This window comes from Phaseolus vulgaris, chromosome 5 (assembly GCF_051622355.1).
Source record: "Phaseolus vulgaris cultivar YP4 chromosome 5, ASM5162235v1, whole genome shotgun sequence".
Lineage (NCBI taxonomy): Eukaryota > Viridiplantae > Streptophyta > Magnoliopsida > Fabales > Fabaceae > Phaseolus > Phaseolus vulgaris.
In genome coordinates this window covers 19,160,834-19,187,893 of record NC_143502.1, presented here as the reverse complement: position 1 = coordinate 19,187,893, position 27,060 = coordinate 19,160,834, and the positions used below count along the sequence as shown (strand labels likewise).

At 31.5% G+C, this 27,060-nt stretch overlaps 2 protein-coding genes across 2 annotated transcripts; both read left to right on the top strand.

Annotated features, from left to right (window-relative positions):
• Window positions 1–221: 221 nt before the first annotated feature.
• LOC137834049 (uncharacterized) lies at window positions 222–1,755 on the top strand. The gene is made up of 5 exons (XM_090302888.1): window positions 222–567; window positions 647–771; window positions 844–1,122; window positions 1,203–1,307; window positions 1,378–1,755. The coding sequence occupies exons 1-5, from the start codon at window positions 222–224 to the stop codon at window positions 1,753–1,755; spliced, it is 1,233 nt and encodes a 410-aa protein (XP_090159014.1).
• An 8,705-nt stretch (window positions 1,756–10,460) lies between these two features.
• LOC137834442 (putative WRKY transcription factor 70) lies at window positions 10,461–13,357 on the top strand. Its single transcript, XM_068642494.2, has 3 exons — window positions 10,461–10,896; window positions 11,904–12,008; window positions 12,732–13,357. Exons 1-3 carry the CDS (start codon window positions 10,466–10,468, stop codon window positions 13,168–13,170), a joined length of 975 nt encoding a protein of 324 aa, XP_068498595.1. The 5' UTR covers window positions 10,461–10,465; the 3' UTR covers window positions 13,171–13,357.
• The last annotated feature ends 13,703 nt before the right edge of the window (window positions 13,358–27,060 follow it).

The following is a 27,060-nucleotide window of genomic DNA, read 5'->3' as shown; positions in this document are numbered from 1 at the left end:
ACTTAGGAAGCCAATGTTAACAAATAATATTTATTGTAGGAACTACTATTGTATTGTTGTTGTTAATATACTGTTTATTACTCCAATTAATTTCAGTTTTATGTTTGCTGATGAAATTTGTACATGTTTATTTCAACTTTTTTATTAAACTATATTCAGCATATTCTTCTTCATTGATAAACTTATATAACCTTCATTATCATTTCATGCAGTATATATAGATGTCATCAGGAGGTTCTGATCAACCATCACCGAGTAACAACCAAAAAAAAGGGGGAAAAAATTATGTGATAAAATTGTTATCACGATTTAACAACCAAAATCCATCATCCAGTCAACCCAATACACCTATTTCTTCTTCAGTTCATGGATCTATCCCACCAGTAGCAGATGCTACCCAATCCACCCCACTAGTACAAGATGTTATTGCATCAACACCACCAGATATTACACCATCCCCATATACAAATTTTGGAGGGACACACTCAGCTTCTGCAGCGAATAACTTAGAGGACGAGGTCCTCTCAGCTGGTGATCACCCTCTGATTCAGCCTATTGGGGGAGGGTAAGAATATAACAAAATTCAATTTATATAATTTATTATTATTGTCTTATAATTTTGACTAACTTTGTTTTGGTATTTGGGTTTTATCCATCAAAAATAGCATCAAGGCCATCACTGCCAGCATCAAGCAACAATTTGGTGAGTCATGGCCAACATGGGGGGCAATCCCAAAGGGTGAACGGGATATATTTTTTCAACGTTTTAAGGTACTTGTTTTTTATTCCCTTTAAAAATTTTATATTTTACAATTTGGATTGATGATTCTTGTTGTTTTGTAGAGGAAGGTCACATGGAGGGTTGAGGACGAGGAAAAAGTTAAGAAAAATTTCCATACAAAAGCTTTTCACACCCTTTCACAAATGTTTAAAGATGCTCGCCAAGAAGGTAAACGACCAGAATGGATTGGCAATAATGTTTGGAACAACCTCTTTGAACAGTGGAACATGCCTGTGTATCTATCCAAATGTGATACAGCTAAAAAGAATCGTTTGTTTGAAAAAGGCGGATGTCTGCACACTGGAGGATCTATTAGTGTTCATGAACACGTTATTCGTATGGTATGATTTCCATATAATTTTTTTATATTAATTTATGATTAATTATTATCTTCTTAATTTATGAAATGTTTTCTTTATAGACAGAGGAGCTTGGTCGCTCGGTCCATGTTGATGAAGTGTTTCAACAAACACATATACGAAAGAGCACTGGAGATTTTATTGATGATAGATCAAGGCGGACTCATGTTAGTTATTTTAAAAAAAAATTTCATATACATTAATTAGTATGATAACAAATATTTTTCATTTTAATAGGAAGATTTTGAAAGTAGATTGTCTCAAGCATTATCTAAGTCACAATCTACCTCAATTGAGGAGGAAAAATTGAGAAGTCGTTGTTGGTTAGAAAGTGTAGGTGGAAGGTACAAGAGACGAGTATATGGGGTTGGGCGTGTTGATTGTCAGGACGACTATGTTAGCCGTTACCTACAAGAAACACAACCATCTTCTAGTAATAAGAAGGCTGATTCAGAAGAAATTGTTGAACTTAAGCAGCATATTGAACGCATGGATGCAAAGTTTCAAAACTTTCAAAACTTTGTGATGCAATATCTACCACCTGAGGCAGCAGCTGCAGCACAACAGTTTTTTCAGCAACCAAATACCCCGCCACCAACTCAACCGAATCAGTAGTCAAATGAAGTGCAACATTATAGTAATCATGATGAACAAAAAAATTCACCCGGTGAAGATTATAATAATTATTAGCTTCTCTAGAACTTTGTTTTAATGAAATACATTTTAGATATTTGGAAATAGTAAGTATTGTATGTATGGACAACATTGAATGTGATGAATATTTGTCTTCTGAAAACTGGAATGTACTGAAATGTTGATGAATATATGCAGGTGTAGAATATGGGGTGCTTCTAAATACAAAAAATATAAGGTGCTTTCAAATACAAAAACTGATGTTGTTATGTAGAATGTTACATACGGATTTATCCGTATGTAAGTTTGTCTAATCCGTATGTAATTATATACGTATTTTACATACGGATTTATCCGTATGTAATTACATACGGATCCAAAATCCGTATGTAAAAATTACCTACGATAGTTTTACGTACGGATGTTTGCCCGTATGTAATCCGTATGTAACGATGTTTTACATACGGATTTTGTGTGTTATATACGGATTTTGAGTTTTTCTTGTATTGATTTCGAATTTGCTTCTGTAACAAGTGTAATCCTTGTATCTGTTGAAAGAAACCTTGTGTGTTTGCTGAGAAGTGTTGTGTGTTCTTGAGGGGATCAAGATCAGCATTCTTAGTGTTGGTGTGTTGACCAAGAGAAGTGTGTGTCTTGAGGAGATCAAGGTCACTATCTTGGTTGTGTTGTTAGTGATCTAGGTTTGATTGCTTAGTGGAATTCCTCAGTGGTTTCTGAGAAGACTGGATGTAGCTCTGGGTTTAGAGTGAACCAGTATAAATCTTTGTGTGCATTTTCTCTATCCCTTAACTCTTTAAATTCAATTTTTATATTTGTAAACTGGTATAAACAACCGATTGTTTTTTCTGGTGCTGGGCTTTTCTCTTTGTGTTTTGAAAAACTGATTTCTTTATCAAGATATTCTCGAAGCAATTTCATTCAAGGCTTAAAAGTTTTCGAAATCCCTCTTTAACCATCCCCCCCCCCCCCTCTAGTTTAAAGCCATACATTCTAACAATTGGCATCAAGAGCTTTCAAATGGATGTCAAGAGTGCATTCTTAAATGGCTACATCAATGAGGAAGTGCATGTGGATCAACCACCAGGCTTTGAACATCATCAACATCCCAACCATGTCTTCAAGTTGAAGAAGGCTTTGTATGGACTGAAGCAAGCTCCAAGGCAGTGGTATGAGAGGCTTAGCAACTTTATGCTATCTCATGGTTATGAAAGGGGAATGGTAGACAAGACTCTCTTCATCAAAAAGTCAAATTCAGAAATAATTTGTGTGCAAATCTATGTTGATGACATCATCTTTGGTGCTACACAAGATAGTTTGTGTGAAGAATTTGTGGTTGCAATGAAAGGTGAGTTTGAAATGTCTATGACGGGAGAATTGTCTTTCTTTCTTGGATTGCAGGTTAAGCAAACAAAGGATGGGATTTTTCTATGTCAATCAAAGTATTGCAAGGAGATTCTCAAGAAATTTGAAATGGAGAGCTGCAAAGAAGCAAGCACTCCAATGCCATCAAGTTGCTACATGGATGCTGATACTGCTGGAAAGAGTGTAGATCAAACCAAATACAGAGGATTGATTGGCTCTTTGCTATATCTAATAGCTAGTAGGTCGGACATCATGTTTGTGGTGTGCCTATGTGTTAGATATCAAGCAAATCATAAAGAGTCCCACTTCAAAACTGGAAAAAGAATTCTCAAATATCTCAAAGGAACATCATTTAATTGGTTATGGTATCCTTCTCACTCTCCAATTCAATTAATTGGTTATTCAGATTCTGACTTTGCAGGTTGCAAGCTAGATAGAAAGAGCACAAGTGGCACAAGTGGCACTCATGGCATATCAAGAAGCAAGCTTGTGTTGCTCTCTCTACTGCTGAGACTGAGTATATTGTTGTTGGAAGTTGTTGTGCACAGATTCTGTGGCTCAAACAACAACTTGCTGACTTTGGATTAAAGATCAGCAAAGTCCCTTTGATGTGTGATAACACAAGTGCCATCAATCTTACAAAAAATCAGATTCAGCACTCAAGGACCAAACATATTGAGATAAGGCATCATTTCATCAGGGATCATGCAAACAATGGGAACTGTGAAGTGAAGTTTGTGGAGACCAAACTGCAGTTAGCTGATATCTTCACTAAACTATTACCAAAAGAGAGGTTCTTCTTTCTAAGAAATGAGTTAGGTATCCTTAATCTTAATAATCTCTCTTAAATCTATTTTTATTACATGTTAAAGTCTATTTGTGAAGACAAATAGGGGGAGAATTATTTGGTCATGTGTATCCTTATCTGAAACTGTTTAAATCTGTTTAATCTCTTATATAAAACTGTGTTCTGCTACTGCTGATAGAAACAACCTATTGTTTCGAGTAAACAACTGATTGTTTATCAGGTTTTATGCTTGAAATGTGTGAAAATCTAAACCTGCTGCTGTAAGAAGCATTGGATGGTATACATGTTATTTTTGCAGGTACTGCTTCAGATTCAATCAGATCAAACACAAGCACCAGGGATTTGTCTTCATCAAATAGGGGGATATTGTTGAACTAAGGGGTGTTCAAGCTTTGAAGAATCCAAACCCTTTGAAGGATGTTGAAGGTTAGGTTGTGCTTGTTGTTGCTGAGTTGTCTTAGATAGGATCTGGGGTAGTTTGAGTATTGTAATCCACTCATTGATTGAATCCAAAGCATAGGCATTCTCAATCTTTTTAAAAGAAAACTGTTTTTCAAACTAAGTGAAAAACAACCGATTGTTTTGTCGAAACAACCGACCGTTTTATACTTAGGAGTTTTTAGAAAAGGTTGAAAACTGTTTTTCAAATGGTTAAGCTGTTAAAACCAAAACAACCGATTGATTCGAGTAAACAACCGATTGTTTGTTTTGGTACCATAACAGAAAAATGGTTTGTGCTTTGACTGAGCATTAAATGATTTTCTAACTGTTTACGCTCCAGTTTTTAATGCTTTGACAAATCTTTAAAGGCAATTAATAGTTTGTTAAGATTTGATAACAAACAACAACTTTGATATATACAGAAAAACAGATTTGAGTTTTTCACAAATTTTGAGTTTTGAAAGAGTTGAGATTGCTTAGAGATTGAGATTGATCAAAGAGTGTGAGATAGGATTTTCTCTTGTATTGATTTCATATTTGCTTCTGTAACAAGTGTAATCCTTGTATCTGTTGAAAGAAACCTTGGGTGTTTGTTGAGAAGTGTTGTGTGCTCTTGAGGGGATCAAGGTCAGCATTCTTAGTGTTGGTGTGTTGACCAAGAGAAGTGTGTGTCTTGAGGGGATCAAGGTCACACTATCTTGGTTGTGTTGTAAGTGATCTAGGTTTGATTGCTTAGTGGAATTCCTCAGTGGTTTCTGAGAAGACTGGGTGTAGCTTTGGGTTTAGAGTGAACCAGTATAAATCATTGTGTGCATTTTCTCTATCCCTTAACTCTTTAAATTCAGTTTTTATATTTGTAAACTGGTATAAACAACCGATTGTTTTTCTGGTGATGTGATTTTTGCTTTGTGTTTTTGAAAACCTAATTTCTTTATCAAGATATTCTCGAAGCAATTTCATTCAAGGCTTAAAAGATTTCGAAATCCCTCTTTAAACCATTCCCCACCCCCCCCCCCCCCTCCTCTAGTTTAAAGCCATACATTCTAACACTTACCACCCTATAGGTTGTAATTAGGTCAACTTCCCTGTCCATCAAGAGTCTTTCCTTAAGTGGAATTAGGGTTACTGGTGAGGCATCTCGTGACGCGTTGCATAAAGTTAGCGCAGCCGCGGCACAAAACTTGCCTCTTCTGGAGTGCAATATCTCTAACAATATGGTTGTCAAGGTACCAACTCATGTACCAGCGCTGCGGGACCATCTGTTCTATGGGTGCCCTGTGTATTCACGTGACATGCATGCAGTCTAGCCTTGGAAACCCTAATCCTAACGGGCCTTAGCGCCTCCAAGGGTTATTTACTTGTGTTAGACCTGAACGTGCTATACACACCACATGCATGAATCCTCTCGTGACTTAGGTCTTTCTCATATCTGGGTGTTAACTCATGTTAACTCATACTATTTGTGGGGGCCAGCTTACGTGGCCCATTAATGTGACTGGACCGCCGAGGTCCGATGTCACGTCTGATGCCGATCTCTTCAGCCGATGTCTGAGATTTGGCCAGTACAATTTAAAAGAGGCTTAAATGTTTTGTGTCATGTTTTTTTTTATCAGCAAGTAAAAAATAAATAAATATGGGTCACTTCAGGGGTGGTCCAACCCTTTTACAAGACATAACACAATAAGACCCATCAATCCCCTTCCAGCTTACTTATACCAAACTATGCTATAGAAAAGCAAACAATCCAACCAAAAGAAGAAACTAAAACCCTTCCTACAAGAACAAACGGCTACAAAGTTCAAAATCACTTAATCGAAAACATACCGGCCAGGGAATCTATGCACCACTCAGAATAAGAAAAACAAGCATGAGCAGATTTAGACGTTATCCAAGACCATACCTTTAATTGGGCCAAGGTGAACATTTTCGAATGATCTATCACTCCTCCTTTGATAATATACTTATTCATGTGCTTCCAAGTTTCACCAACTACTGCAATCCAAACCATTCCCCGAACCACATTTACCTTAACAAGGACATTTAATAAATTAAAATGCGAGAAGTGTGATACAGGGTCATGATGATTTACTGACGTTAACCCCATCCTAGCATAACACTTATTCCAAACTAGCCAAGCAACCCTGCATTCGAAAAACGAATGTCTTGTTGACTCCACTTTCACCCTACAAAAACAACAAAGGTTGCTAACAATTGCAACACCACGTCTTTCCAAGTTATTTTTAGAAGTAATCGAATTGAGCAACACTCTCCATGAAGTGAACTGGGCTGAAGACAAAGCATAAGTCTTCCACAGAGAAATAAACAGACTAAGTCACTCAGAAGGACCTCTTAAAATATCATAAGCAGATTTTACCGTGAACCCACTATCCTTACTATCCTTCCAAACCCAATTGCCTTCATAATCCAAGACTAGGACCTTTCCATGCACCTCTTGTAGCAGTAGACCTACCTGATATTTCTCCCAATCAAACGACCTCTTCTCCAACCAAACTTCCACTTCCATCTACCATTAAACCACTCCCCACAAGACTCTAAATTACCTTCTTTGTTGCAACACAAGGAAACACAGTCTTGGAAATTTACTCTTCAAGTCTTCATTACCCACCCAAACGTCTTTCTAAAACAAGACTTCCTTCCCATTTCTCACACCCCACTCAAACACAATCCTCAAAGTTCCTACCCTAATCCCCCATCTCCCAAACCCCTTTCAAATCTCTCCACCAGATACAATCCTTATTATTAATCCTATTCTCTTTCAAGCTTCTCCATCCTCCATACTTAGACACATGGATCTCCTTCCACAGACCACCCTTATCAGAATTCAAACGCCAAATCCATTTTTCCAACATAATCATGTTGAACAACCTTATGTTAAACTCTGTTTAGTGGACTTTAATAAGATTGCTTATTGATTAATGCAAAATTTTAGTTTTCTTGTAGTGTTTATTAAATTTAATATATTTTCTAGTTTTGCTAATAAAAGATTGTATGTATTTCGTATCTATCCCTTGTAACTTTATCCTAATTTGTAACAATTATTATTATTATTATTATATATATATATATATATGTTACTTCAATAATTTCTTAAGTTTAATTATTCACGAAAAAAATCATTTAATTGATGGTCAATTAAGAGACTGAATTAAAAATTATTTAGGATTCAAATCAGTCGGAATTTCGTTGAAACTACAAGAAAATCGTAGTTCAAGTTAACCTAACCTAACCTAGAGAATCTAGAAATCATGGGAAAATGAACTAATTAGTTACTGAAAATAAGAAAAGAAAGTGAAAGTACATTGAAGCTTCATCATCGATCAATTCCCACTGTGAATCTCCATTGTAAGAAAATAGAAACAAGCGATACGTAACGAATTCACACACAAAAGTCCCAAAATTTGACTTTGAATCACACTTATATATTGTACATTGTCATGGCGCATTAATTTGAACCACATTGTTGAGAAAACATGATCCACTAGTGTTAGGTTAACTTGATTTTATAAAATTGTGTTATGTTCAAATCTATTTGTAAGATGATAATAAAGTCATTCAAGACAAGATTTGTTAGAAGTAGTTATTATTATACTATATATAAATATTTATTTTTGTATCGGTTAGTTATTAAAACAATGATATTTATTATTATCGTTCGGAAATGAGACCTAGAGAATTATTGAGAGGACTCGTCTTTTTTTTCTGTCGGTCGGTCGTGTTACTCTTCAACCTTCTTCCTTGCTCGTTCCTCACCTTTCCTTCCTAGCCTCGACTCTCGGTCGTCTCGTGAGCATCGAATGGGGTACCTGCAGAAGGCACTCTGACACTCAAGTCAGCAAAGGGGTTTGACACTCGGTAGCTAGAACACTGTAGATAATGACGTACTTGATTTCTTTGGATGTGTGTTATTTATATCACTATCATGGGTCTTACCTTATTGAGTCAGATTAGGGAGTTGGATCGTGATTTGGGTTGCATTACTTAACTCCTAATCATGGGTTAGCCTTGCTAATCTTGCTTGAGTGTAATAGGATTCATGATGTTGGTCGACTTTATAAATACAAGTTGTAGGGCCTCGATCGGCCCAATGACAAAATTCGAGACATGCTATCGTACAGAACGTACCAGTACATTTATTAAAAATTTCATATTAATGAAAATATAACCAAGTTCTAGTATTAAATTAATCAATATAAATTTTATTATAAATCAATTTTATAGAATTATGATAATTTGCTATCTAGTGATATCGCATTACATTAATTAGTGTGGATGTTTGAAGTTCTGTGTTCAATATTTTTTATTAAATAGTCATTTCAATCAAATATAAAAATTAAATGTATATTTTGTTTAGTTTTATTTTAGTATACAATCTGAGTCAAACCAAAATAATATTTTTCTATTTTATTACTATAAATTTATTAAATTATACAACACTTTTTTTTAATAAAAGGTTGTTGAACACTTTATAATGAGAAATTGTGAAATAAAAATATTGCCAATATTTTATGTCATAATTTAATATTTTTTATTTTATTATTAAATAAAATTACATAATTTACAATTAAAAATTACAATACAAATTTATTATGTATGTTTTTAGTGATTAATTAACTTTAAATATCATATTTAAATATAATAAGTGGTTTGATTTGATTTAATTTTTTTTCTTACAGTTTTCGAAATTCAAATCAAATTTATATTATTTTTTATTGGTTTCATCATTTTCAATTAATTTTTTTCATCAATTTAGTTTATCTGATTCTTGTACTTCAACTTATAGCCATATATGTTAACATATAGATTACTTATACATCACTAAGTACAACGCAATTGGCATAAAAATATTTTTCATTTTAATCTTGTTGTACATTAATAATATTTTTCAATGAGATATGACTTGAAATAGGTTTTCTTTCTTTCTAATGATTTTTTTTTTAATTCATAGATATACTTAACAATCAAATCCTATCCTAATCAGTACATTGTAATTTTACCATGATTTGTTACATTTCTTTAAAATAGGTACCAATCTCCCTGTAGATGATCCACCTACAAGGAAACTATAATCAGTACTTTCGCAGTCAAAGTATTAATTGAGTAATCAAACTGACCATTCAAAAATAACAGCATTAGTCACATTTAAAAGGTGCCAACAAACTACAACTATAGTGATTATAATTGAATTGTTTAATGGAAATGTAGAAAGATGATGTAACAACAGTGCAAGGATTCCCTAATTACCCTTTTTATGTGTAATTTACATAATTGCTCCAATTGTTGCATGGAATTAAATCCATATTATGTTTACCTAATATCTATAATAATTTTATCTAACTTAACTAAGATTATCTTTTATGAAAAATATTTGTAACAAGTACCTAAGCTATCTACACAAGACGGATGTCCCATTCCTAAACATTTGTTGATTAAGAAATCTTATATAAATAAATTTTATTTTATAAAAAATAATCTTTTTAAAAGTTAAAATGAACTTGAACACTTAAAGAATTTATATAAAAAAGAACCTATATATGCAACTTTTGCATAGCTTAACCTTGGTTGGGGTTTTTATATAATAAATTTCTTTGGATTATTAAAATATAAAAGGAAATTTATAAAATAAATATATAAATTGATTTTAACTCATGAAAAAAATATTATAATTTTCATTTTATAAGTATTGTTTTAGAAAAAAATTATGAAAAAATAAAATTGAAATATAGATGCCTCTCTCACGGACACAACATGCAAAGGCCAAGGGCATTATTTGAACAGATTATTATGTTCTCAGCATGAAGAAAGCACAGTGAGCTCATCCTCCATCTCCATCGAAGCAAACACACTACTTCTTTTCCCACGCTCTGGACCTCTCCAATAAGAGAAAACTCTCTAGCGTACGAGGCATCTTTTCAGTGGTGCGTGTTCTTCACGTAAAACATTAGCAGGTGAGCCAAACCTGGCAATTTGTGTCAGGAATTTTTGTCAGAGGCTACATTTTTATATATGCAAGTGGAGACTGTCCCATGTTGAATAAAACCTATGGTGTCTGTCTCTCTGCTTGGCGGCCATAATTGGCATAGTGTTATACCAAATAGGAAAATGGAGAATCAGATTCCAAATGGCAAAAGGGCAATGGAAGAAGAGCTGAACAGAGGGCGTGACATGGCAAATCAGTTGCTTGAAGTTCTTGCTCATGATATATCAATCACTCATCTTGAAAAGGAAGAAGGGTCAAAGTCAGTGTTACCATTTGTTGAAGATCTTGTGCGCAAGGTTCTGTGTTCATTCACAAATACCCTTTTACTTTTGAACTCCAGCAACGATGTTTCCCATGAGGTGGCCACGTCTATCACTCTCAGAGATGTCTCTTCGTCCACCAGTTCCCCAGAGAAGTTGGAGTCTGTGGATGAAACTTGCAAGAGTCGCAATATTCTCAGCACTGAAAAACTAAGAAGAGGCTACAAGAGAAAGTGAGAATCATAATCCATGCTTTCCTAGTTAATTATATATTTCTGATTATTGTTGTTATTGGATTTGGATCTGATTGTTTTCTCTTTAAGAATATATGATAAACAAGTTACAGGATGTGAAAGATACATACAGATTTGTTATTGGAAGCTAGATCAATCACTATTGTAAAGGGATTAAGTCAACCAATTATCCACAAAATTAATATTTTTAGAAATTATAATTCTAGAAAATAAAACTTGAGTAGCATTTTCAAATCCAGTAAAACTAAAAGATATATCTGTGTATGATCATGAAAAAAAAGAAGTAATTTGACTTCTCTTTGACATCATCACTACGTAATTAATATTTCTCAGCATTCTAATTAATATTTCAATTTAATTTGCTGTGTTTTATAATTCTCCGTAGCCATATTTTTAAACGATTAAATATTCTAATTAAACTATGTTTAAATTGCTATTTTTTTTGAAGTGGAAGGTCAAACAGGCAGAATAATGACGTTTATCTACGACATCTTTTAATTAATTTTTTTGATATTTATGTAATCAAGAACCTCATTATAGGGACTGTTTTAACTTAACAACAATTTTAAATTTAATTCTTATATGAAGCTATATTAAGTGTATGCTTCAATAAAAGCAACGTGATTCTCATCTAATGATCATAACTAAAATGTGAAAATAGTTATTTTTTGCCTTGATTTTGAATCTAAAATTTGAATCAACTTTAAAGAATTGAATCTCATCCAATCATATCCGTAATATTCAATAAAAATAACATAAGGAGAGATTTAGAAAGGCTTTGAATTTGAAAAGAGAAAGGCTAGTTGTCAAATGCATCTTGGCTAAAACCTCTAGAAATAAATGATCATGATTATACAATTATTAGGATTAATTATCATAATTCCAATGATTTTAAATATTCTGTTGAATTGATAAATATTGGATTAGTTGGAAAACATTTAAATATGAGAATTGTAACATTGATATTTTTGTCTTCATATGTGAAGATCAATTGCGCCAACTTGGGGGAAGGACAGCTGCATACTGGTTGAAGATGGCTATGTATGGAGAAAATATGGACAAAAAATGACAATGAACGCCAAATACCTAAGGTATATTAATTAATCTTCCTTTTCAAATGAATAAACTTTCTTTTGACATTTTATTATCATTATATTAAATATTATCTTTTTAAAATTAAAAACTTATTTTAAAAATTAATTTAAATACCAATAATTTTTATAGTTTATAAAATAATATTATTTAGTATAATTAATATAATGATTAATTATTATTTTTCTTTAAAATTAATTTTTATTTAATAATTATTTTCTAGTGTCAGCAGTGTGAAGCTATGAAGCTCCGACACTTATCTTAAATGGCATGTCAGTGTCAGATACTCATATTGGACACTGACACTTGTATGACACTTGTAGGACACACACGTATCCGTGAAGTGTCCAATTCAAAAAACATTTGTTGGATTTCTGACAATTCTAGTACGGTTCTAACATAATTTTAAAATGGAAAAATACATTAATTTTCTAAAAACTCACACTTAATGTATAAATTTTTATTATGATTATAAAAATAAGAAAGAAATTATTTTGAATCAATCATGAAAAACATATTTCTGGAACATACTTGTATATATAAATTTTTATTGTCAACTTATATAATTCATAATTATATAATATATAGATTCATGTTCTCGTATCCTACATTTTAGATATTATACGTATTTTCGTGTCCGTGTCGTATCAGTGTTCTGTGTTAGATAGGTGTGAAATCTTGGTTTCTAAAGTATGAATAATATGGTTGAGATGTGTGTGTAGGAGCTACTACAGGTGCACTCACAAGAATGATCAGGGGTGCCAAGCAATGAAACAGGTGCAGAGAATTGAAGATGATCCTCCTTTGTACCGAACAAACTATTATGGCCATCACACTTGTAAAAGCCATATGAATCCAGAGATTGTTTTGGAACCTCTTTCTCTCTCTGCATCTTCCACATTACTTAGCTTTAATAACAGCCTTCATAGCAAACAACAAAACCCGTTTCCCTCATCACTACTTGCTTCAAACAAGCATGAGCTCATGGAAGTGATTCACGATGAACATAGTGCTCAGAACCAATTATCCTCTCTCCAAGACTTCTTACTGTATGATTGTGAAGTTTATTGCGATTATTCAAGGCGTGTGGCTATGCTATCATCCACTGAACCCCTTGAATTTGAGAATGCCTTTATCAGCACTTTGGATTTTGCTGCCTAGGTATTTCTTTGTTTCGGTCTACATCCTTCTGTAACATAAAAGAGCTTAAATCTACTGTATTAGCTATTTCATTTGTAAGAGTATTTAATCCTCAAATCTTAAACCAAAGATGAACCTGTCTGTACTGTTGCTTTTTCCAAAGGGTGAATATTATTTTTATCTATTAAAAGTAATTATTATTGGTTAATCGAAGTCTTGTTTGTTGATACCAAAATTATTTTTTTGAGTTTAATGTTTACCAAATTCTTTTCTTAAACTCAAATATTTCTCGTCCTTCATTCCAATCATCTCATTCATGTTTTCAAATAGAACTATAGGTACAGGCTTTGTAAAAATGTTTGCTACGTGTCATGCTTGCAACATGCATTATTTGTACTTCTCCACATGTTCCCTAATAAAATGAAAACGAGCATCAATATGTTTACTCCTCTCATGATGAATCAGATTCTTTGTTAATTCAATAGTTGATTTGTTGTTAACTCGTATTTCAGTTACCTCAACTTGTTGCAAATTTAACTCACGTAGTAAAAATTTTAGCCAAATCGTGTGGCACACACACACTAAGTTGATGCAACTTATGTCGTCTCACATGTTGACAAAGTTATGATTGACTGCTTCTTTTAGACCAATGTGAATGTTGTATTACCAAAGTAAAACACATATCATGTTGTACTTTTCCAATCATCTACATCTCCACACTAATTACTATCAAAGTATTCTACCAACATAAATTCATTTGTCTTTGAGTAGAGTAGCCTAAGTGATTATGTTCCTCGAATGTATCGAAGAATTATTTTAATAACTTTTAGGTGTGAGTGTCTTGGATCCTCCATATATCTACTTACTATACCAACACTATACACAATATCCGACCTTGTACATGTGAGATACTGTTGGACATTTCATTATATATAAGTGGGGTGCAAACCTCACCCCATGAGCCGGTTTTATGGGGTTGAGTTAGGCTTAAAGTCCACTTTGTAACATGGTATCAGAGCCATTTAAAGCCTATCATAGCGAGTGTTTGTTGGGTTTATTGTGCCACCCGCTATCGGACCGTTATCGGACCACCCATAATTTGTTGTCTCACGCACGAGCTGTCACTCTCGGCGTGAGGGGGGGCTGTTGGACATTTAATTGTATATAAGTGGGGTGCAAACCTCACCTCATGAGCCAGTTTTATGGGGTTGAGTTAGGCTTAAAGTCCACTTCGTAATAGATACCGTAAACTCCCTACTAATTTGCAGTATTCATTTGCATTCACTTGGTATCCTCCCTCAAATTTAGCGAGTTTCATATCGAGTTCCATTGGTGTTGTTACCAGATAACTACTTTTCATCTTACTTTTCTTTAGAATATCCTTCAAATATGCTACTTGTGACACAAAGATTCCAAAATCTCCGTGTCTGATTTCAAGGTCAAGAAATACTTCATCAATCCTTGGTTCGTGTCATAGCGTCTTTAAAATATTCAACTATCTTGTCATTACTCCCCATGAAAATTGATAAGTGTCATTATTTAGTGAAATTTTATGCAAAATGTTAGATATTTATTGATTTTAATTGTTCATTAAGCTATGACTCCAACTTAATTTGAAATATTATAATATAATAATATATTTTGGAGTTATGAGATCAATAGAATTATTTATTCCCAATTTCGTGTTATTTTTCAGGAAATTAAGGAGAGATGAAGTGAAAAGATATATTATGAATATAGATGTCTCTTAGCCTAAGCCCAATTAGGTTAAATAAGGGCGTAAGGCAAAGAGAGAGGAAACCCTAGGAGGCAACCGCTAAGGAAAAACACTATGAATTTTCTTCTTTTGCTTTCAATCATCTTTTGGTGCATGTAATGGCTACCATGAGTGGCTAATTCCTTTCTTTTGGATTGAATGTAATCTTTTCAAACTTTGATGAATCTTTGTAATATTGGTATATGATATTTTGTTCTTCTTTGATATTGGTATTGTCATTTTATGCTTAAAGCTTGAATTTTTATAGTATAATTTCCTTTTTAGTTCCTACATTTGGGTCAATATTTAATTTAATATAATGGCTTTAAAAAAATCAATTTGGTCCCAAGGTTTTTTTAAAAAGGTTTAATTTGGTCCCTTCCATTAAGTTTTCACCAACGACGTTAACTGTTGATGACATGACGTACACAATGGTATTGGTTTGCACACGTGGACTACACAAAATTTTGAAGTTTAGAAATTGGAAAAGAAGATTGATGGAGAGGGAGGCGGAGGTGACGGTGCTATCTAGTGCTTCTAGTTTTCACTGTCGGTGTTGTCCCTTTCATTTTATTTTTTGACATATGCTTGTGATTCTTATTAGCATGCAATTGCAATAGAAGTCCGTTAAGACCCATTAATTTGCCTATGACATCAGGAGATCTTCTTTTGAGTTCGGTTTCTTGGGAAAGTTCTTCAGCTAATAACTTCTTCATGGGAGTTCCAAACAATTTTTTTAAGACCCCCAACCCAATTGAAATGAACCATGCAGAAGAAAACTTTGAAAGTTCCAAAAGTTTTCAGTGCAACACCATCACTGCAAGAATCGTGACAAAAAACACTTTGGAATGGAGATCATGAGCTCTACATTTTCTCTTGGAACATTGGTAACTGCAACTTTCTTCAACCCATGATTTTCAATCTATTTCCTCACTTTATCAAGGCCATTCAAAGGATTTTGTTGCTCTACTGCCAATCTGGACAACTCATAAGAGAATTATGAATTATCTTCTAAAGCTTCAAATGGACCACATGGGGAAGGGTGGAGAGAGGAATGTAAAAGAAATCAAGCATTTCTTACCTTCGGAACATGGCTTCCTTATCATCCACAGAACAAAAACAAGACAACCCTTGGCTCCACCACCACATTCGCTGCCATTTCCTCCCTCTCCCTCAATCTTCTTTTCCCAATTTCCAAACCTTAAAATGTCATTCAGTCTATGTGTGCAAACCAATGTCACTATGTGCGCCACGTCATCAACAATTAATGTCGTTGATGGAAACTTAACAGAAGGGACCAAATTAAACCTTTTTAAAAACCCCTGGGACCAAATTAATTCTTTTTAAAACCACTATATTAAATTTAATATTGACCCTAAATGTAAGGATCATATCAATTTTTATTCATGAACTTGATTCTTGTATTTTGTGCTTAAAGCTTGAATTTTTATTCATGAACTTGATTATTAGATTTAACTAAAAAATACTTCTAAGAATTTGACCTAAAGGAGAATAATTGATATGTTTTTATACTAGACATAGATTACTATCAATTGCTACAAATATATTTTCTTATTCTTAATGATAAGAATGTTTTATAAATATTTGAGACATTAATGTTTAGGAGATAATATTAATAATTTCATAATTGAGACATCAATATGAATGACTCTTATATGTTGCATCAATATCAATTAATTCAAAAGATTGTATGTTTCTATTCTTTCATGATTCAAAAGAGTGAGAAAAATTAACTTCAATCTCAATTGTATCAATTGAATTCTTTTAATCATTTACTTTGTTTTTCTTTAATTTTCATGCAAATTTATTTTTAGAATAATATCTTCTCAATTAAACTATTGCACATCATTCAATATTCAATGAATGTTATACACTAAATTTAAAAGAATTGTTCCTTGTGGGTTCGATATCCGTCTTTTGAAAACAAATTATTCTTTCTGACTCGGTACACTTGCAAATTTCATTTATCCAAGCAGTTTCTCTACATAGACTTCTTCTTCAAGGACCCCATGCACTTGTACGTCTCGAGTCACAATCACCTTTTTGTTGATCAAGGATGATCTTGAAGCTTTGATGTCTCCAAATCCATGGTGTTTGATGGAAGGCTGAAGTTGCTGCTTGTGTGGGTGGGATCTAGGTAGATTAATGTGTAATCCACTCTTTATTTGAATCTAAAACAGTTTGGAGTAAAAACCTTTTTGAAAGAGTTTTTTTTATAAAGAAGTGGAAAAACAACCAGTTGTTTTATCGTTTCAATCGGTTGTTTGACTCTTAGTGGGTTTTGAAAAGGGTTTGAAACTATTTGACTTGGTTGACTTTGTTGTCAAACCAATTCAATATGTTGTTTGTTGAAAATCCATAACAAAATTTCTGTTATGTTTGCAAATCAGCTTTAAATGCTTTCTAACTGAATAGGCTCCCGCTTTATATGTTTTTAACAACTTTTGAAGTATTTAAAGAGGTTGTTATGCACTCTTAAATATTGATACAGTTTTGAGACATTTTGTGAAAGTGTGAAAACAGATTTGAGTTTTCAAGATTTGTATTCAAGCTTTTGGGTTTTCTCAAAGAAGTGGAATAAGATTGCTGTAATCTTTTGATTTGATCTTCATCAGGTATAATACTTTCTATATCTCTTGTATTTCTAATACTGGTGTGTAAGTGCAGAATCAGAGGGTGTTCTGATTTCTGTGGTGTTTGTGTGCCAAAGGAAGTGTGTGACTTGAGGTGTCCAGTGTCACTTCTTTGGTGGTGTTTGTAATCTGGATTTTGATTGCATAGTAGATACCCAGTGGTTTCTGGGGACTGGATGTAGCTCTTGGGATAAGAGTGAGCCAATATAAATTGCTTGTGTGTTTTTCTCTTACCTTGAACTCATTTAAATTATGCTTTTAAGTTGTTTTTAACTCTGCTGATAAAAACAATTGGTTGAATCGCAAAAACAACCGGTTGATTTTCTGATACTCAACTTAAACAACTTTGTTTGATTGCTTTATGGATTTCTATATTTGTGATTCTCCATTGAACTTCATTTTACCTTCAAAGTTTGCAAAAATATTTCATAAACAATTCACCCCCCCCCCCCCCTCCCGCCGCCCTCCCCTCTTGTTGAAAGCCATATATTCTAACAATTGGCATCAAGAGCTTGGTACTTGAAAAATATTCAAGTTTGATCCTAAAATATTTTTCTTATGGCTGGAAAATTACCGTTTGGGGAGGGTGCATCAATAAACATACCACCTTTGTTTTGTGGTTTGAATTACCAATTTTGGAAGGTACGTATGAAGATCTTTGTTGAATCTCTTGATAGAGGAATATGAGATGTAATTGAAAATGACCATTTTATTCCTAAGTTTGAAAAGAAGGATGATGTTTTTATTGAAAAGTCTTGGTCCCAATGGACTGATGCAGAAAACAAAAGAGTAAAGTTTGATTGCATTGCAAAAAATATTATCACCTCTGCCTTAAATCCTGATGAGTTTTTCAGGGTCTCTCAATGCGGATTTGCTAAGGAGATGTGAGATACTCTAGAAGTAACTCATGAAGGAACGAACAATGTAAAGAGGGGAAAAAAACCTACTCTAATCCAAGAGTATGAGATGTTCAAAATGCTTAAAGGAGAATCGATTGCGAATGTGCAAAAGCGGTTCACTCATGTTGCCAATCACCTCATGAGCCTTGGAAAGGTCTTTGACAAAGAAGAGTTGAATATCAAGATTCTTAAATGTCTTGATAGATCTTGGCAACCTAAACTCACGGCTATATCAGAATCAAAGGACTTGACATCTTTGACTACAACCTCCTTGTTTTGAAAGCTTAGGGAGCATGAGTTGGAGATGAATAGACTCAACATTCAAGAGAGTGAAGAAAAACATGTGAGAAACATTCAGCTTGAATAATATAGGAGCCACGTACCAAATATTAATGAATCACATTTTCCATGGGAAAATAGGTCGAAATATGGATGTTTATGTGGACGACATGATTGTAAAGTCAAACAACCCCAAGCAGCATGTTATCAACCTGACGGAGGTATTCGGTAGGTTACGAGAGTTTGACACGAGACTCGATTTGGAAAAGTGTGTATCGGAGTTGAAGGGGGAATGTATCTCGATTTTCTTCTAACCAGCCGATAAATCAAAGTAAACCTCGATAAATGCAAAGCCCTAGAGCAGATAAGGAGTCTGTAGAGTCTAGAGGAGGCAAAGACTAGTCGGTAGGCTAACTTCATTGTCAAGGTTCATGTTGAGGTTGGTTGATAGGATAAAGCCCATCCTGAAATTAATGAAGAAAATTGAGAAGTTTGCATGGAACACAACATGCGAGGAAGCATTCTTCTTGGTAAGAAACGCCTTGGCAACTCCTCCATTCTCAACAAACCGAGCATGGAGGAACCTTTATTGATTTATCTAGTTGTATCCCCTAAAGCAATAAGTGCTATAGTTGTGCGGGGAACGACTAAACATAAGCCCGTCTATTTCGTCAACCGAGTACTGCAAGAGGTCAAGATCTCGTATCAAATGACCGAGAAAGTATCACTAGCCTTAGTACATGCTGCCTGAAGGTTGAGACATTATTTTCAAAGCCACGAGGTTATAGTCAAGACCGACTGCCTAATAAATAAGGTGTTCTGAAAGCCAGAGCTAACTAGATGAATGATATCATGGTCAGTAGAGCTATTCGAGTTCGAAATAAGGTATGGACCATGTGGACCCATAAAATTGCAATGTTTGGCTGATTTTATGTTTGAGTTGCAAGACATGCCTATAACAGATGACTTATGGACTCTATATGTGGATGGATCTTCCAACAAAAGCGAATGAGGAGCAAAAATTGTGCTTGAAGGCCCTCACAACTTGCTCATAGAACAATCGTTAAATTTAAGCTTGGCCTCCAATAACCAGGCCGAATATGAAGCCCTAGTGATTGGACTCCTCTTGGAAAAATATATGGAAGCACGAATGGTAAAATGCAAAAGCAACTCTTGAAATATTACTATCTAGTATTTTTGCTTATGACAAGTTTCGAAGAAGTACAATTACAACATATAAAGAGGAAAGAGAACTCCTAGGTAGACGTACTCTCCAAACTGGCGAGTAGCAAAATGAAGGGAATATATGATACGGTAATCCAACAAACCCTTTTCGGCCCAACCATAACATTTTACTTGGATTTAATAATATACTTCAACCAATTCAATTATTCTTATATACCTCAACCAATTTAATTATTTATTCTGTCATTTTAATTATTTTTCCACGTAAACTTACTAGAAAACCTGGATTGACCTCGTAACACACTTTTGGGGACATACCTGTCCCAGGCCAAACTAGGCATAACTCGCACAACCAAGTCGATCATACTAAAATGTTTGAACCAAGGTTCTGAACACTCCTGGTCAATACAATGCATAAACTTGTTCTCTTGGATAATGTTAACATAGGCTGGAGTTCTTTTTTTTTTATTAGGAATGAAACACCCCTTTAAATGTTTCATATTTATTAATTATTTTTCTGATAAAAAAAAACTATATCAAATTAAAGAAATAAAAAACATAACCTGAAAGCATAGAAAAGTGGGAAACTTGAACAACCTTGTTTTTTTTTATCGGCCACACTCTTGTAAAAACATTGACAATTCTAATTTTTTGGCATGTGGTGATATTTCATCATTTCTACACTTAGGCTCTGTTTGCATATATGGATGTACTGTTCACAAGGAAACAAGTGAGAGGATATCAATTGTTTGGATTCAGGGTTTTGCAGGGTAGAGGAGGAGAGGATATACATGTGAACAGTAAATATCGTTTCCCCTCAAAATGAAGAGATGTATAGGGAAAGCCACATCAGCATGTGTTATTTTCGAATTTACCCATATTCATCTGCAAGGGTTTTCATTTTAATTCATTTATTTTTTACCCAAAAAAAAAATCTGCAAGGATTTTTAATATTAAAAAATAGCATTTTTTATTTATATAAGATGTGATTTATTTTCTAATTTTACAGTATATATCTAATATTTTAAGAAATTATTTGAAGTTCTCTTTTTATTTAATTTGTTGTTGTGTTTATATCAATATATATTTTTTAAAATTATTATATTTATGAGTTAGTAATTTATTTGATAATAGTTTTTTATGAAATTATTTTTTATTGTTAATTACGTTATATTTTTTAGTATTTTTTTTTCATTACTATAGGATTTTTAATATTCTTTTATTTATATAAGATCTTATTTATTTTTTAATTTTATAATACATGTTTAATATTTTAAGAAATTATTTGAAGTTTTGTTTTTATTTAATTTGTTGAATACATTTTTTTTCTAATTATAATTTTTAAATTATATCTATTTATATTTAATATGTATTTATTTTATAATTTTAATTTTTAAATCTACAAAATATGTGAAAGTTGTTTATTTTTAAACAAAAATAACTCATTTCATTATTAAAAAATTTAATAGACAAGGATAAATTTGTAAAGTAACATTTAACAATTTAAAAATAAATAAAACTCCCTCACAACCATCATATAACTCACAAACTCCATAAACTTTCCTCACACATCCACTCTAAAATACCCCAATCAAAACAACCTCACTTTCTTCACACTTTCTTCTCACATCTTCACACATTCACTCCCTCAAATCCTCACACACCCACTCTCTCAAATCCTCACACATCCACTCCCCAATCCAAACACACCCTTAACGAAATAAACTAACTATAAAAGATCACCAAAAAAGTTTCAACACAGATAAAAAATTTAAAGGAAGAAAAATCCAAAAGGCCCCTATTTTACTGGGACTATTAAGTTTATTTCAATATTAATTTTTAGCATGAATATAAATTTCAAAATAATTATATATCTAATTTATTTTTATTTTTTTCATGATATTTTTTATATTTTTATTACTATATCACTACTAAAAAAATCAATAATAAAAACTAATTTTTAAAAATAATAATTAAGTACTACATTAACTAAATTAGATACTATTTTATATATTAAAAAATTATTAATATCTAATAGTTTTTATTAATAATAAAAATTTGTAAATTAATTTTTAAATTAATATAAAGTTATCAAGGATTTAGTTATTTAGAATCTAAAATAATTAATAGTTAAAATTTTAGTAACTAATTAAATAGTAATTTAGAAATTAATTTATAATTTTTTTATTAATAAAAAAATATTTTATATATTAATAATTTTTTAATCTATAAAATAATATTTAATTTAATAATAATTAATTATTTTTTATTTTTAAAATTAATTTTTATTTAATATTTTTTAAGTATACGAATAAGTGTTATTTTTTAAAATAAGATAAACTATATTGATGGAAAAAGAGATCTTGGTTGGTACCAACCCACTTGTATTTAAAGGATCATAATACAGCGGATAGTTATTATTACTAAACAAAATACCTATCCTATAGCTACAGTCAAACCCAATTATAAGATTTTATTTATTTATTTATTTTTTACTTATAAAATATCCTTATTTAAGTCATTATAGTGCTTTAAAAGTACTTAGACGGATGAATATGCTCCTAAATATATATAAAAATTACAATACCTACGTATAAATACAATAGATATACTTCTTGACCCCATCCATACTTCTGACTCCGAAGTTTTACGTACTGCTCCAAAATATATGTATCAACATATATTCCTTGTGTAATCAGAAGTAAACAATAGTTGTTTTATCTTATAAGAAAAATATTCATTTAGTGTAATGGTTGAGTTAAACAAGTCTAAATCTCTATCTTTTTTCTAACACTATAAGTATATAGTTATCCTAAAACATTTGTTACCTTCTTTTAACACTATAACCATATTCCACAATAAGGAATTTAAGTGTAATTTCACAATCCTAGTTAGCCCTAGCGACCGAGTCTACAATATCATACTATTTAATTAAGTAATTAATTGTGACGACACAGCTGGAAGCCCTTACGCAATAGTTATGACGTCACTGTGCATATACGTTGTGGACCTTCATTGGTTGTGTTTTCAATCAACGTCTTGGAGTGTGGGAAAGTTGGCCTTAGCACTTGCATTTGTCAAAAAACTTGTCTCGAGATTCCCAATTAAAAGTTTATTATCTGTTAATTGCTATTTGTTTATTGCAGGTCGTGGGTTGCACCTCATGTGGTTCACACCAAAAAAGGAAATAAAAACAAAATACTATTATAGAGAAAAACTAGTAAACAAATTCTGGTGTATGGATGGTTGGTACTACTGTGATTGCAGAAAGGCACAGAAGCACTTATCAGAAGTCGCAAGTTTCAGAACCAACTCCTTCAACTTTTTTTGCTGAAGATTTCTCAGATCTTTCACAAATACCCTTTTGCTTTTTATGAGTATTTTCTCCGTCCAACGACGGTCTCAGCTATGAACGAGAGACCAACAAATTCTGTGGAACTTACCAGTGCTTCAGAATTCAAGAGAGGTAATACTGATTTGAGTTTTTCGTATGTAGCTTTCAGTTATCATAACAATAGTAGCATTGCTTTCAATTCTGATTTTAAAGATGAAAAAAAATATATTACCCGTGGTTTGAACTTAAGGTACATACACAAATGAAACAGAAGTCACCATCTGTGTTGTTTTTAATCAAATCAAATTGTATTGGCAATAATCGCAATATTATTGTCATATACGGCAAATATCCATTTCTGTCATTATCATTTATTTAAGAATTCTCAGGATTACGTTTCTCTAATTAACCTAAACAAATATTATGCCATTAACTTTACAAATGACTGCTTCGCTACTTGTGATTGATTCGCTCAATATTTAATGTTTAATTAATCGAATATTACAAGTATATTTATAGCTTACGTTATTCAATATGTTAGTGCTTATGTTAAAATATATAAACAAAAATTAATACATATTTTCTTATGTTAAAAAGAGATTTTTTTAAAGTGATTCTACCACATTTTTTCGTAAGAAATAACACTTTTTTTTTTCTACTTCTGTTTTTTTTTTTAAAATAAGCTTATTTAATATGTTAAAGATTATAATAAATAATTATTTTATTAAAACAGTTTTTCTAAAAACTTAAACAAATAGACTAATTTTTTTTTTTTAAACTAGGAAACCAGAAAAAAAATAGAACATATTTTATGTTAAATGTTTTAAAGTTTTCATACAAAAAAATATTAATATAGTGAATAGTTATACATCCTCCTGTAATATCTCCCAATTAATTATTTTTTTTCTGTTCACGAATTTTGTACTAAACGGGAGTCGAATGAAAAGGGGGGTGTTGCTTTTCCCTTATACCAAGAATTCTTCTCTTTTCTTTAATTTTCAAACATGTTTTCATTTTGATAATAATATTTTATTGTAAAAGCAGCCAAATAGAAACCAAGTTGTATTTAACTTAGATGAACCTTTTAACTATAATCCAAATACACATCTAGAAGTTAGAATGGAAGATTGAAATTAGAAACTTACTTTTTCTTGTGACAGAGTTGAAAAATGCTAAGGTTTCCATGAAACTCTAATGCAATCGAGGACTAGTTGTGGAAAAAATGTATGTGAATAAAAATCACACTGCAATTGTAGGTCGTTGTAGTTTAGGAGGCACTGAAATACTCATTAGAACATATACGAAGGGGTGTGACCTAGGAAGATAATAAATAAAATAGTTAATTTTTTTTTATGTTTAACTATTTTTGGTTTTAAAATTATTGAAATGAATTTTAGTTTTTTTTAACAAATAAATTTCAATATAAATTACAATGTTAAAATATTTTATATTAACTTAGTGACTTGAATTTTATAATATTATAATAAATTTCAAACTGAAAATTTGTTTTTAGGTAAAAAAAACACACAAATAAGAATTTATTTTAACAATTTCTTTATTACCAATATTTAAGAAGTTTAAAGTTTGAACTAAAGATATAAATTAATTTTACATATTTAACTCTAAACAAATTCAACAAACTTAATGTATTCGATATAATTTGAGTCATTTTGTTCCTTTTCTCTAACCTTGTTCTCCCCCATCCAAAATGATTGGCTATATAAAATGTTTTAAATTGGTTGATGTTATATTAATAGATGAGGTATAATAGTAAATCTAGCCATTATACTATCAAAGCTATTGGACATCAATATTATAGAACTAAGAGTATTCAGAATGTAACAATTCTAATGTAGAGTCTCTCACTTTTGACAGTTATACCTCAAAAAAACTGAAATAGAATTTAGTAAATCATGTTTATTAGAATAGGATAGTACAGTAGTTACCTGCCAAAAGTCATCTACATACTATTATAACTCCTGCTGTAAATATTTCAATAAAATATTAATTTTTTCATAATATGTTTTTAAATTAATTATTTTCTCTTTCTTATTCAAATTAACATACAAAATAATATATGGAAAGAGTTACACTATTTCAATAAAAATATTTGAAAATAATAATAGAATATTTATTGTTGTTTTCAATATTTGTAGTAACAGTAGTTATCGTGGTTCTATTTTAAATTATAAATGATAAGTTTAGTTTATTTGCATAGCATGGCTGATGGCGTCTCAAAATGTATATGAATTTGTCTTCTACTCTCTTTGTATTTTTTTTTTAAAAAAAATTCCCTTTAGGACAACAATAAAGAATAAAATAAAACAGAATTTATTATTAATAATTAATATACAATGTCCTTGTGATTTTGAATGCAACAATTCTTTTAGAGACGATGGGTTGTGTATTTTTTTGAAAGACTAAGACCTATTTATGTAGCTAAATATAGATCTTTTACCATGTTTTTCTACTTAATAGTATTGTCTAAAAAGTCATTTGGACTTTTATTAGCTGATTTACAATGACTTAGCTCATAATGGTTTTCATTAGGCTAATTTAGAAAAGTTCAGCTAATCTTGCTCGTATATTAGGTAATTTAGGAAGCATAACTTTAATTTTTTTATCAATAAAAAATAAATAAATAAAATAAAATATTTAAAAGTTTTCAATTCTCATACAACAAAACAAATGATCAAGGTGAACCATCACAATACTAGAATTCATTCTCAATAAACATACAAGAAGGGAATTGTTTTTAACTGATATTGGCTATTATTGAAAATATATAGTATAATAAAAGAACAATTCGAATCTTTGGAACCTCCATGTCTAGTACCTATCTGTTGGCTAGCATTACACCGAATCTCTTATTGGAAAACATCTAACTTTTAGTATAAGAAAATATTAAATTAATTTGTAAATTATAGTGTCGTTCAAAATATAACGTTATTACAGTGAGTGAGTAGTAGAGTTTAAAACAATGTAAAAATTAATTTTTTTTAAATTGTTAAAGAACGTAAAATTACTATTAGGCTATGCTAATAAAATTCAGTTAATGTTGGACGATAATAAAGTCAATTAGTCAATTTTAAGTTATTATTAAATATTTTTAACTTTTTTAAATAACTATAAATATTTATGTAAGTGCTATATTAGTCTGAACTTAGCTGTCGGTTAAACAACACTAATTTTATTTATTTCAGTTAGTTAGTGTTGATTAGACTAACTTTCATTATGTGATATGAATTTGTCTTTGTGAGAATAAATAAGAATTTTTTAATATAGGTTTATATTTAAAGATAATAAATGTTTTTATTTATAATTTTTCTCTCTCACTTTTTATATAAACTCATTGCACTGATCTCTTTCATCCACACTTACCTCCTTTTATTCAAAATTGATCTCCTTCATCCACACTCATCTCTTCTAACCATACTCATAATTTATTCACACACATCTCTTTCATCCATATTCATCTATTTTATTTAGCATCTATAATTTTAAATTAAATAAATTTTAAAATAAAAATTTATTAGTGTTTGTTTGGTCAACACTAAACTTCTTTAATGAAAAAATAATTTAAAAATTAGTCATGAAATAGCATCCACACTACAATAAAATCATGAAATAGAAACCAATTTTAGAAACAAAAAATAATTAATTGTTATAGTGACTAAATTAGAGACCATTTTAGAGACTATTTTTTTGTTTGTTTCTAAATTAGTTTATATTATTGTTTAATGATTTCTAAATTGGTATCTAATTAGCAACCAAGGTTTTTGCTACCAAATTTAGAATCTAAAT